Source organism: Bufo gargarizans, chromosome 4 (assembly GCF_014858855.1).
Source record: "Bufo gargarizans isolate SCDJY-AF-19 chromosome 4, ASM1485885v1, whole genome shotgun sequence".
NCBI classification, from domain to species: domain Eukaryota; kingdom Metazoa; phylum Chordata; class Amphibia; order Anura; family Bufonidae; genus Bufo; species Bufo gargarizans.
The window spans coordinates 436,817,709-436,832,154 of NC_058083.1; the positions used below are offsets into that span (position 1 = coordinate 436,817,709).

Here is a 14,446-nt window from a genome sequence, read left to right on the forward strand (position 1 = left end):
AGCCAATGCAAAATGTATGGCACTGTTCCTGATAATTAATGAAGAGTCTGCTGAGCTCATCAGAGTGCCGTGACCACTTCAGGTGCAGAGAGTTGGACTCTAATAAGATAGGTGATTACCATTAAATCCCAGAAAACTTTTTCAACAAGGTATAATATTACATATTTTACATTGCCACCAAGCTTAACACCTTCTACCTCGGCCCAGTTTTTGCCCCTCTGCCCAGGCTATTTTTTGCAAATCTGACATGTGTCACTTTATGTGGTAATAGCTTTGGAACACTTTTATTTATCCAAGCCATTCCGAGATTGTTTTCTTGTGACACATTGTACTTCATGATAATCATAAAATTGAGTCAATATATTTCACATTTATTTATGAAAAAATCCCCAATTTACAAAAAAAATTTAAAAATTTAGCAATTTTCAAAAATTATATTTCTCTGCTTTTAAAACAGAAAGTGATACCTCATAAAATATTTATTACTTAATGTAACGGATTTCCTGGCACCCCGACTGGGTACCTCCGTTGATAGATGCTCCTAGTGCTTACCAAGGACTCCAAGCACTCCACTTGACACCGTAAGCGCTGCAGACCCCATGAACCGCCGAAGCTTGGTTGAGGTCTCACCGTCTCCTACCCACTCTGGACCTACGACAAGGCTCCAAGCTCTAGTGGGTGAACCTCTCCTAAATCCAGAGAGCAGGAACAGCTCTTACAAGAGCTAATAGTATAGCCCGGGGAGTATAGCAACTCTTCAGCGTATAGCGATCCCCAGTGTCGATCAGTTACCCAAACACCAGCCTCAACATGATTAAGGGTAAAACAGGAACTCTTTATTGAACACACAAGCATTGACTCATACACATTTTCCAACAAGGTTACCACCCACAGGGTTTTGTAAAAACAACCAATAAACATGTACAATACACTCAGACACTCCTACACAAAATCCTACCTTCTGCCTGTGATACAATTACCCCACACAATGGGTTGATGCAATTGTATCACAGGCAGGAGAATACACAGTGACTTCTGTCCTGGAGACAACCGATGAGTAAGTCAATTATCTCTCAGGACAAAGGGAAATTGCCAATACACACGTGGGGACAATAGAACAGACATCACTACTCAAATATACAATGCCCCACCCTTTACAGTACACATAGACATTTAACATATCCCAAAATGGCACGAATTAGACCAGGGGTCGTAAAAGTCGTTTGTGAACAAAGGAAGCCTGGCTGATGAGAGGGCCCATAATTCTGGGACAAGAGGCTGGTAGCCAGGCTTCTCCACCACCCAGTGGCGAGGTTGGTTTAGTCACACTTAACATTCCCCATATGTCTACTTTTATGTTTGCATCATTTTGTAAATGCCATTTAATTTTTTTAGAATGTTAGAAGGCTTAGAATTTTAGAAGCAATTCTTAAAATTTTTAAGAAAATTTCAAAAAGCCACATTTTAAGGACCAGTTCAGGTCTGAAGTCTCTTTGTGGGGCTTACATAGTGGAAACCCCTCATAAATGACCCCAGTGTAGAAACTACACCCCTAAAGTTACACAAAACTGATGTTACAAACTTTGTTGACCCTTTAGGTGTTCCACAAGAATTTAAGGAAAATGGAGATGACATTTCAAAATGTCACTTTTTGGCAGATTTTTCATTTTAATAAAAAAATTTCTTTAACACATCGAGGGTTAACAGTCAAACAAAACTCAATATTTATCACCCTGATTCTGCGGTACATGGCAGGGCGCAAAAGAAAAGGAGCGCCATATGACTATTGGAAGGCAGATTTTGCTGGACTGGTTTTTAGATGCCATGTCCCATTTGAAGCCCCCCTGATGCACCCTTACAGTAGAAAGTGACCCCATTTTTGAAACTAGGGGATACGTGCCAGTTTTATTGGTACTATTTTGGGGTACATATGATTTTTAATTGCTCTATATTACGTTTTTTTTGTGAGGCAAGGTAACAAAAAAATTGCTGTTTTGGCATCGTTTTTATTTTTTACAACATTCATCTGACAGGGTAGATCATGTGCTATTTTTATAAATCAGGTTGTTACGGATGCAATGATATAAAATATGTCTACTTTCTTTGTTTGTTTCAGTTTTACGTAATAAAGCTTTTTTTTTTTTTATTATGTTTTTGTGTCTCCATTTTCTGAACGTCATATTTTTTTTTCTGACGATCGTCTTGTGCAGGGGCTCGTTTTTTGCAGGAAGAGTTGACGTTTTTATTGCTACCATTTTTCGGTACATATGATTTTTTGATCATTCATTATTACACTTTATGGGGCAAGGTGACCAAAAAATTGGTTGTTTTGGCACAGTTTTTATTTATATTTACAGCATTCCCCTGAGGGGTTAGGTCATCTGCCATTTTATAGAGCAGGTTGTTACTGAGGGGTTAGGTCATGTGATATTTTTAATTAACTAAAATAGAGATTGGTATGCGTACTAAATAAAAAATAGATAACTGCCTGAAAAGAACGTTAAAATAGATAATTTATTATATGATAATTAAAATAGTCGCTACCCGCCAACAGAACAAAACAGGCTAGGTGTGCTGGGCTAGTGGACTGTGTGTATATATAATCAGCCACTATTCCCATACACACCACTAGGTAAAGTGAACTGTATGTGGTGCCAGGAGATACACCGTTTCCTCCCCAGTTGCACCACAATACCTCAAATACACTGTATCACTTAGTGTGTATCTGTTTATTATAAGGTCATGTAGTGCTTGTTACAAAAAATGCTGGTAAGGCATGATTGGTATAATATGCAATTATAACCACCAATCAAGCCTACATATTACCAAGCCCTTCTCATCTCATATTGTACTAAATCCCTGCCTAATGTTGCATCCACTCGACATGTTTCTCAGCTGCCCTATTTGTGCAGCCTATCATCAGGAGCAGAGTACATGCCATCCAGCTACACACCGCCTTGGTATTTGGCATTTTGCTGACGCGGTTTTACCTAATGTGTGTTTTTTCCTTTTCTTTTTCTCTATTTTTTATTATAAAATCAGGGGAAAGGGGCATATTTTTTCTTTTTTACTAGAAACTAAATTTTTTTACTTTTTGCTTTTTTTTTTTAAACTTTATTTCTGTTCCACTCTGGTACTTCTGCAATGCCTTACAATACATCTGTATTGTAATGCATTGCCTGTTAGTGTATTATACTGAGTAATACACTAACAGGTTGCCTAGGAGACCCAGCCTGGGGCTGGATCTCCTCGGCCCACGTAGAAGGCAGGACCCGATGCGGTGCCTTGTCACCCATCGGGTCCCCGCCACAGCAGCGCGGGGACCCAATGGGCTCCCTTACCCGCCGTATGCACCTTCTATGCCGCGGTCAGCACTGACCGTGGCATAGAAGGGGTTAATCACCGTGCCCCTGCAGTGATCGGGCCCGCACAGCTCCGGTGCCCGCCTGATCAGCATGAGTTAATAGTACGTCAAAATGCGGCAAGTCACTTGCTGCCATGATGTACTATTACGTCATATATCGGGAAGGGGTTAATCACCATGACTTTTGGATGTGTCCTTTTATTACACTGTATCCTACAATAAAGTTTCCTATGTGGACAATGATTTGGAAGGTGCTTGTCATTCTGACATAAGTGTTTATCAGACTTGTTGATTGTTATCCCACTGCTCTGTGCCTGCACTGCTGGTCCTACCTGCGGGCATGGGCGTTGGGCTCCCTCTTTCCTTCCTGCTGCCGTGCGCCATGCAGACAAGTGCGGGCAGCAGGTAGCTTAACTGTTGTATCTGTGCTCCGTGCCAGAGTTTACTTCCTGTTGGAGACCTGTACTGTTTGTTAAGGCGTGCACGGGCGTGTATCTCCTCCCTTGTGGGACAGCATGTACACGCCCTCTATCTCCCCAGCCTATGGCTGGGTTGCAGGAAGTATTTAAAGACGCTTCCTGCCCCAGGAAGGTACCTGAGCAATCTTGCTCACTGGCTTGTCTAGTTCCTAGTGTGAAGGTGTTTTTGGAGTTTTCGCTTTTCTGTGTACCAGATCCTGCTTTTTGGTTTAACAAATTTTGCTTGTTTGCCGCTTGTCTCTAACCTTGGACTTCTTTTATGGATTTTGCCTAATCGCTGTCGGTCCTGGCTCCAGACTTTCTGACCACATCCTTCCCCTCGGTGCTTGCACTGGTATCTCTGACCCCCTGGTCAGCTGCCACTGACTCAGGGACTGCTCTGGAGTTGCACCTGGTAACTACCCTAATGGCCCAAGCTTATCCTCACCATCAGAGGCTCTAGTGAAGACCAGGTAGTTACTTAGTTATGCCCCTCCAGGGTATAGCCAGTCAGTGGTGCAGTGGGTCAACACCCGCTTGGATAACATTGATTTTCAAGCCAATTATCGAGAAGAAGGGTTCATAGGAAAGCTGGTTCCAGATACCAGTAATTGGCCCATATAATTGTACTTTCACCTGTTTGTCAGCTGATGCCCATTTTTCATCAGGATGCAAGATGAACAACTATCACAATCACGTCTCCCTATGTCATCAGGGATGTGCTGACGATAATCTTTGGAATGGTATAGGGGGTAGAACAATATCGATAATGATATCGATGTCATAGCAATCATTCCCCCCATTTACTTCGCATTGACCTGTAATAGGCCAATGCAGACAAGCTCTGATCAACATGTTTATCAGCGATCAACGCTCATCCTGCCTGAATATCGGGCAGGGTAACAGTGTCCTAGAAAACTCTGGGATATTGGGTACCTGCTGTTTAGGTAGCAATTCCTTCTTCTATCACTTGCAGTCAGATGAATAGATACACATCAACAGGCATGACTCTAGCCTTGCACATATTTAATTGCTTAGTACAGTATAGTCATACTATTTTAGTATTTGGTGGTTTTCTGTGGGGAATGTTAATTCCAGAGGCTGCTAATGGTCTCCAGATCAGAGGCTGCTATGAAACAACCTATGTTTGCTGAATGGCAGTGGTCGGTAATTCAATCTGCTACTGCTATATTGAAAAGGTTGTCTCACTACAAAAACTTATCTGCAAAGGAAGCCATAGGGTGATTTGCTGACTGCCAAAATAATGTAAAAATCAATCGAATCAACTGAACTAACTAGGGAAAGTAGTGGCCAGTCACAGATTTCAGCAGCTGCTACCGGGGACATGTTGTGTTACTTGCCAGCCATTCAAATAAACAGGTGACCGTATAATATATGTCAGCATTCACCCAAAGCTAAAAACATCCTTAGATCCACATAATAAAAGAGAACATCCTAGGAAATTTTGCTTACATGTTTCAAATCAAAATGGTTCTTAAGACCCCCTTACATGGGTCAACAATGATCAGGGCAATTACTGGGAAGGAGCGTTCATAGGAATGCACCTTCCCGATAACTGCCCTTGCCTAGAACTGCCGCAGATTGCCCAATGAATGATCAAACACTCTCATGTTCCTTTTGCTGCACACACTTAAAGGGGTTATGCTATGACTAATGTAAAAATGAAAATCAGACATCTTATAGTACATGCCAATCCCTTTCTAACAAAGCTAGAACCAGCCCTGTACCTCCCATGCATCCACAGATCTCCCAATTCATTGCTCTGCTAGATTTACATCAAGCTGACAGCTCAAGGGGAGTGTCTTTTCTGATGCAGCTCAGGGGGCGTGTCCATGCTCTCCCTATCACAGCTCAGGGGGCAGTTGAAGGATGAAACTGAGCATGTGCGACCATCTCAGTGAGCCGAAAAAAAAAGAAAAAAACAAACAGCAGGTGGCGCTCTACAGATACATTTTATCTGTGCAAAATTTTTTATTACATGCAATTACAAATGCATTCAGATGCAGGTGCTGGTTTGAAAACTGTATAATATTTATCATGGGACAACCCCATTAAATAATCGTTTCTGTCTAAACAATGATCTGCTGTCCAGAAACAATGAATATGTATGGGAATGAACGATCTCTTGAGGAATCACTCATCCCCATACAGCGGAGGTGACTGCTGTATGTAAATGCAGCTTTCACCTCCTGTAATGAGCAGGCAATAATTGTTATGAACTGGTGGCTCACTATTAGTTCAGAGAAAATTCGATTAGCTGCAAAGTAATTTCTTTGTGCTTTGTGGTAGTGAATAGATTTTCCCTGAATGGCGGTAAAAAACAAAAAAATCATACTTACCTCATCTATTTTCTCGCGCCGGCCCAGCCACCGCCATCTTGTTTGAAGATCTTGCATGGAATCCCGTGCACGGTGACGTATAATGATATTTCGTGCCACATCTTCAATCAAGATGGCTGTGACTGGCCCATTGCGAGCAAATGGATGAGGTAAGTATGATAAAAAAAAAATTATTTTTGTTTTACAATATGTTATTACTGTCAGATGCCGCAATCAGCTATGAACGTGGCATCTGAGGGGTACAATGACGGGGGCAGTTCAATCGCAGCTCCCTATCATTTTATCCACTACTTACAAAGAAATGTGCTTCATGGCGAAGTGGTTTGCCCCAAAGCGAAATTTTTGTTAAAATTCGGCGAAGCAGCCAAATCTAATTTTTGAATACTTCGCTCATCTCTATTCACGATAATTGCCTTCTTTGTTGGTGAAGGTGCATAGATTGTTGTGATAAAAAAACAGTCTAATAACGACAGCCGCAATGGCGATCAACTGATTCTGCTGGGGATAGAGTAGCCTGGCCTTACATTACCCTGCCACGGCCACTAGAGGAGAAATCATGGCATTACATGGTGGCCCCTCTACCATGTAATACATGGATAATTGAAGTTGGCTGAAGTGAGGGCAACTGTATGTTAGCGGTTCTACGTTCTAGAAGATGGATGAGGGTAATATATCCCATTTAAATTATTCCTATTTAAAGTATTCCATAATATGTCTGTGCAGACTCAACAAAAGTTAACCAGCATTTAAAATATTCAGTTATATTATCCCATATGTAATATTTTTATGTAAAGGAGAAGTAAAATGTGTGCTAAGAAATCTAATTAGCTGCTGCGGCATGCCCATGTCAAACCTATCTTCTGTGAAATACAGAAACAATTATCCGTTTTTTCTTTTTTTCTCTCTCTCAGGATGGACCGAGCTCTCTTTCAGTTTACGCCCTGCGGTTGGGACCGGGAGAAGAAATAGTCACATCATTGTTTAAATTCGTGCAGGAGAAGAATCTAAGAGCGCCGTTTGTTATTACTTGTGTGGGCAGCGTCACCAAAGCAACACTTAGACTGGCAAATGCGGAGGCGCAGAATACCAATGAGGTACCTGACAGGTCCAATGATGTACTGGCTCAGTTTAAGTCATGCATAGATATAGCAAGATGGCCGTGGAGTGTTTCAAGAGAAGTGTACTGTTCCTAATTATGTAATTATAAGGCTTAGGTGCCAAACTACAAGCTGTTGCCGAAATCTGTTCCTTCTGTGTTTCTCAAGAAATGCAGAGAACGAGATGCATTTCCCCTGAAGGTATCCTGTCATCTTTAATTTGATATAATCTTTAATTTAACACATTGGCAATGCTGAAATAGTAAAATATGTAGGATATTTCTTATGTCACAGAGGAGATACCTCTCCTAGCACAGTCTCAATTACCAGGCATACATTGCCTTCTAAGCTCTTAGAATAACAATAATATGGCGCTGGAAGATAAGAACGCTACCTTCATGATGTTTAGTTCCTTAATGTTATATGGGGTGTCATTCAAAGGATATGCAAGAATAAGCATTAAGCAACCCACAGATTTATGGTTATGGCATAATTTATGTGTATTCCATTCATGGGCACCATGTTAGATTCCTTAAAGAGGACCTTTCACCACTCCTGACATGCCTGTTTTAATAAAAATGTTTTCCCCCCAGAAAGGCGAGTGAAGTACGAAAAATGCAAAAACAAAAAAAAAACTGTTTTAATAGACTCATGCGTTCCCTATGTAGAAACAATTCTGGAGCATCTACTCTTATGGCTCTATGTTGTGCCTTTACTTTATTATTTCTGCTAGAAGTTATGAATAATTGCTAGCAGTCTGCAGTAAGGGTACAGAGGGGAGGTAATCAGTTGGGGTGTGTCCCTGCACAGACTCCCTCTATCCAATCAGTGCTGCCATGTTCAGACTGTGCAGGGAAACGCCCCTAACTTGTTACCTCCCCTCTGTACCCTTACTGCAGACTGCTAGCAATTCATTCATAACTTCTAGTAGAAATAATAAAGGAATGGCACAACATACAGACATAAGTATAGATGCTCCAGAATTGTTATTACACGGGGAACGCATGAGGCTATTAAAACAGGCATGTCAGGAGCGGTGAAAGGTCCTCTTTAAAGCAGTTGTGCTACCATTAACCCTTTCAGCTACAGAGGTTTTTTTGTTTTTACATTTTCGTATTTGACTCCCTGCCTTTCTGGGGTGATAACGTTTTTATTTTTCGGTTTACATAGCCATATGAGGGTTTGTTTTTTTGCGGGACAAGTTGCACTTTCTAATTCCACCATTTAATATTGCATATCATGTAGTGGGGAGTTCCCAATGGAGTTCTCTATACGGTAAAACTGTCCAGCTACTTTTATTCTCCCGTTCAGTACAATTATGGCAATACCATATGTGTATAGTATTTCTTGCATTTTAATGCTGACATTGCTATATTCTGACTCCTATAACTTTTTTCTAGTTATGTGTATGGAGCTGTGGGAGGGCTCATTTTTTGCAGGGCACTCTGTACTTTTCCTTGATACCATTCTGGGGTGTGTAAGACTTTTTGATCACTTTTTATTTAATTTTTGTGTTAGGTGAAGCGACCCAAATATTGCTATTTTGCCATTTTGAGTTTTTTATTTTTTTATTTTCCGTTTCGCCGTTTGCTGTATGTGAATTTTTTTAAAAATATAGTACAGGTATTTTCACATGCAGTGATACCCATGATATGTATGTTTTTTGTTTACTTTTTTTTATTTACATTTGGGGGAAAGGGGGTGATTTTAATTTAAATTTTTTTTTTCAATTATTTTTAAAAACATTTTTTTAACTCTATTTTGGAGTTCCCATAGGGTACAATAACAAGCAATCATTATACACTCCAATGCATTATTTACAATGTATTGCTATGGAGTCCTGCGACAGGACTAATTGCAGACTTTAGTCGTGGGTGTCTGCTGCATGCAAGCAGGCACCAGTTGGGACCAGCGCTGTACAAGTATGCTGCTGGTGGGGAAGGAGTTAAATGTTATTTTAATATTATTAATCATTATTCACCTTCTGTTACAAAAATGCTCATGTTGTGAGCTATTCTCTTTACTTCATTAAAATGGCCCCCGTGGTGTTTAATCTGTATAGTATTGTGCATGTCCACCTACTGAACTGGATGAGCATGGTCGCACGTGCTCAGTTCGATGGTTACCACTGGCTGTATGTACTCCATCTAGTTATAAGGAGAGAGCTGTAGACAACTGTAGTAGAAATGACACATCCTCTGAGCTGTGAAAGGGAGAGAACTGCAGCAGATAGGACACACCACTTCAGCTGTGATAGGGAGAGAGATGTAGTGGAAAGGACACTCCCCCTAAACTGCCAGTCTGAAGAAAATCTAGAAGAGCAGAAGAGCAAAAATAAATAACAAATCAGCTTTACTGACCTCCACCAATCCCCCACCACTGCTGTTCCAGCACTGCTCTGCACTTCCAGGCACGGGTCAACACACTGGAAATGGTAGGAAAGGCCTGCTCTACCAATCATTGTCTTTATTGGGGACCTACTTCAGCCACAGATTGGATGAGCAGAACATTCCCAGTGTTGCCTGCATGTCAAGCCAGGACAGGAAATGGGCACTGAAGCGTTGGAATGGGGGATCAGTAGAGGGGAGTAATGCTCTTTGTTATATTTATATGTTCTGGACTGTTTTTTCTTTCATTCTCCTTAGAAAACACCTTCAAGGATCTTTATGAAGTAAAGATTTTTGGAGATGTCACATCAACCATATACTGGAAATAAATAATTTTCTTCCATATTCTTATATCATTGCATCCATGTATTCCTTAGCGCTTTAAATTGCAAAGTAATTTGACTGACACCATAGGCTAGTTTCACACTTGTGGCAGGGATCTCCGTCAGGCTCTTCCTGTGCAGAACAGCCTGCCGGAGTTCTCCAGATCAATGCTGAATACTGCCACCTTCCCGCCAGACCCCATTGACAATAATGGGTTCCAGCAGAGATCTGGCTGCTACCCAGCAAATATGCTAAGAATCGGACGGACAGAAACTGCTGCAATCAGCGTTTTATGTCCGACCGATTGCCGGTATTGTCTGCTGGACCTGCCAGCCAGTACTCCCAACCACAGGTGTGAAAGAAGCCTTAGGATATTTCACAAATGTTTTGTCTGTGTGCATTACTTTTGTCTTTCAGATAATACATTTAAAAGAGAGACTTGAAATAGTTTCTTTAGTGGGAACATTGAATGAAGATGCACACCTCCACATCTCTCTTTCTGACAAGGATGGGAAGACCATCGGTGGCCATGCTATGGGAGATCTGGAAGTCTTCACTACTGCAGAAATAGTGATTGGAGAGCTCAGTGATCTTCAATTCACTCGGGAGATGGATGAACGCACAGGCTTCCCAGAGCTCGTCATTAGGCCTCGTTCGGAAAATACTACCTCTGCCTAGCTTCTAAATTACGTGCCATTTTTTGTACAAAACAAGAGAATGAGATAAATTTGCCTTGGAACATGTCTTTACGTTGCTCTTTACATTATTGTATTGATCGCAGCCATTTGATCACGCACAACATAATCAGTCATGTATGAAATACACACAGAAGAATCAGCTCGGTAAATTCTTTAAATGTCTGCTCATTAATTTCTGCTGTTTATCAGCATGAGTTGCATTTAATGTTCAGGGATTTTTCTTCTCTCGTCAGCTAAGGCTGATAGGTTCTACAGGGATTTTACGAGACTGATTGGCCCAGAGAGGGTATAGGACAGTGACAATAGCTCAGAGGGCTAATGAATGTCCTGTTTGCTCATCTTTACACGGTTCCTATAACACTAATTGGGAGGGACAGCTCAAGCAAGCACAGAAGAACGGTTATGCGCTATGCGTGACATGGATGTAGAGTAGCAGATAGGTGCCTGGTTCTGCGCTATGCTGTTTACTCTCACATATACTTCCTAAATTCATTGAATTTGCTTTAGAATTGATCTTAGAGGTCATACAAAGATAGCATTTTGCGTCCTTACTAAATAATAAAATAATTACAACCAAAGGTATATTTTTATTTTTCATTCTGTGTCATTGATTTTCATAGGATGGGGTAGATGCATACATTTATTGCATCGGTCTTTATAACTTTTCCAAACCCTTAAAATTGCTTCATACATTGACAGTATACTTACCTTTCAAATCTGGTGCCATCCCCAAGTGGAATCGTACTCCCTGCTACCATCACTGTGTGGTGAAATGTTATCCATCACAGCTACAAGTCACATGCGACCATATCGCCCAGTTGCTGCCATGATATGACAACCTTAGAGTCATAGTCAGATGTGAGGTGGGGCTGTTTTTGACATCAGGACCAGGCATAAGTGGCCACCCATAGTAAGTGACGCACAACCTGAAGACCAGGGGTATGGGAATAACACCAAATTTAAAAGGTAACTATACTACTTTGCAAAATGTTGTGTGTGAATGATGCACAATTAATTGCTTAGAAAACATTTTATCAATTGAGGGTATAGCTGTGTCCTAAATTTAGGTGTTTTGCCATTAGAAGCTCTTGAGATAAGGCATCCTACAGAATAACCTTGCTTACTTCAAGAAAACCCCTTCTTTTTTACTATATTAGAATAATAATAGTAAGGCCTCATGCACACGACCGTTGTGTGCATCCGTGGCCGTTGTGCCGTTTTCTGTTTTTTTTCACGGACCCATTGACTTTCAATGGGTCCGTGGAAAAAGCGGAAAATGCACCGTTTGGCAGCCGCATCCGTGATCCGTGTTTCCTGGCCGTGAAAAAAATATGACCTGTCCTATTTTTTTCACGGCCAACGGTTCACGGACCCATTCAAGTCAATGGGTCCGTGAAAAATCACGGATGCACACAAGATTGTCATCCGTGTCCGTGATCCGTGTCCGTGATCCGTGTCCGTTTTTTCCTATCATTTCAATGGCAAACTTGATTTAGATTTTTTTTTCATTTTTCATGTCCGTGGATCCTCCAAAAAACAAGAAAGACCCACGGACGAAAAAACGGTCACGGATAACGGACCTACGGACCCCGTTTTTGCAGACCTTAAAAAAAACGGTCGTGTGCATGAGGCCTAAATATAATAGTTTTTTTGCCTTGGAGTAGGGGACAGCCCGGCAATTAGATGATTTAAAAACTGCTTACTCCAAAGGATACATAGCAATATCTACGGCCAACATTATACATACATGGATGTGCCAACTCTACCTGAGCGAAAGTCCCTGTATGCAGTGCCTCTCCATCCTGGCTAATAAAAGGGGGTCCATGGGATGAATACCCCCTGAGCATATGGGAAGAGGTTGTTTATTTGTAACTCTTGCTATTTTAATTATAGTGAAAAGAAAAAAAGTAATAAAACAAACTTTACATAAGCAAATCCTGAAGTGCTTTAAAGCAGTGGTCCCCAACCTTTTTTGCACCAAGGACCGGTTTCATGTAAGACAATTTTCCCAGGGACCGAGGGGGGGGGGGGGTTATAAGGGGGATCTAATCGGCACTGACTGATTCACTCGCATAACAAAACACAAGGTGCATATTAAAATATATAACACTATGAGGTGGCTGGGGCCAAGGTGACATTATACTGTATGGGGCCAAAAAGTGACATTATATTGCATGGGGCCACAAAGACATTATACTGTACGAGGCGGCTGGGAACAAGGTGACATTATACTGCATTGGGTGGGACAAATGGTGACATTATACTGCATGGGGCAACAATCCCCCCCCCCCTATACAATATATATTCAGTGTCTGCATGGCATAAATAGCTGAGGGCTTGCTGGGCTTTGTAGTGCACTTAAGGCCATAGGTTGCTTCTTTAACTAACTTATTGTATTATGCAAATACGAAGCATCACCTACCTCAGGCACTAACATTGACAACCCCATGACAGCAGCTAGGGCCCACACAGCACACAGGGTCATGCACTGCAGGTAGTCACCAGCCCAAGTAATGTATAGCAAGCCACACTAACCTGAAAACGCTACACTTCCGACTGTGCTAAGCCCCGCCCCCAATCCATTTATAGCCAATCAGCATTTGTCTTACCACTAACCAATCAGCGGGCCTGTTATAGCTGCTCTCACATCAGGTGTACATGAAAGAAGCACTGGGATTGGCTGGGAGCAGCTGCCTGAGGGATTGTCATACTGGTATGGAGATTTCCAGCTCCTGCATTTCTCCTTGTCTGTATTGCCGCGGCCCGGCAAACAATCATCCAGAGCCCAATCCTGGGCTACATCCATCTTGTGAGACCAAGACAGGCCACCTGCTGACTCAAGGATCAGATTGCATGATCCCATAAAGGTCTGTGGGGATTAGAGTAGGAAGGGGCAGTGAGCAGACAGACACAGGCATGATTCAGCAGCTTATAGTAAGTGTTATATTTTACCCCTGTGCTTTATTCACATCTAAGCTGCTCAGTTCTTCTCTAAAATTGCCCTATGTGGTGCTTCTGAGTGATTTTGAGTAATTAAGAGTTAGGAAGCAGAATTGGCTGTCTCCATGTGACATCATTTCTGTAGTCTACACCCACCAACCCGCTAAACATGGCAGATACGAGTCATTTAATGGTCAGCTACATTGCTATCAGTTATGTATACACATATGACATCTCCGTCAGAAAAGTTATCTGAAATAGGTAGGTATGGTTGAATGCCTTCCTGACGCAGCGATTTTCCATTTTTGTTTTTCACTCCCAGCCTTCCCGGAGTCAGTACTTTTTTTCATTTTTCCAGTCACATAGCCATATAACGCCTTGTTTTTTTTGGGCATTTGTGGACAAGGTTATGATCGTTATTTTCTAATTGTTTATTTTTTATTATGGGTAAAGGGGAAGCCCCAGGAGTGCATCACTCCCAGGGAAAACCGCTGATAGACCATGGTTTAAATGTCTGCAATTGGTGTTATTGCTGATCGCAGACATTAGCCCCGGTGTCTACTGTGTGAAACTGGTGGCTATGGTGCTCCAGAGCGGGCGTCATCTTTAACCACCTCCCGACCGCTGTACGCACATATGCGTCCGGGAGGTGGTTGCTTTACTCCTCCTGGACGCATATACGCGTCATCTCGCGAGACGCGAGATTTCCTGTGAACGCGCGCGCACAGGCGCGCGCGCTCACAGGAACGGAAGGTAAGCGAGTGGATCTCCAGCCTGCCAGCGGCGATCGTTCGCTGGCAGGCTGGAGATCTGAATTT

General features: G+C 41.9%; 1 protein-coding gene across 1 annotated transcript in view; it reads left to right on the forward strand.

The window, feature by feature from the left end:
* LOC122935871 (bifunctional protein GlmU-like) overlaps positions 1-10,733 on the forward strand; it is a 65,029-nt gene extending 54,296 nt beyond the window's left edge. The window contains exons 3-4 of the mRNA XM_044291780.1: positions 7,094-7,276; positions 10,408-10,733. Coding sequence (XP_044147715.1) covers positions 7,094-7,276; positions 10,408-10,668 — 444 coding nt within the window. The 3' untranslated portion in view covers positions 10,669-10,733. The remainder of the gene's footprint in view (positions 1-7,093; positions 7,277-10,407) is intronic.
* The last annotated feature ends 3,713 nt before the right edge of the window (positions 10,734-14,446 follow it).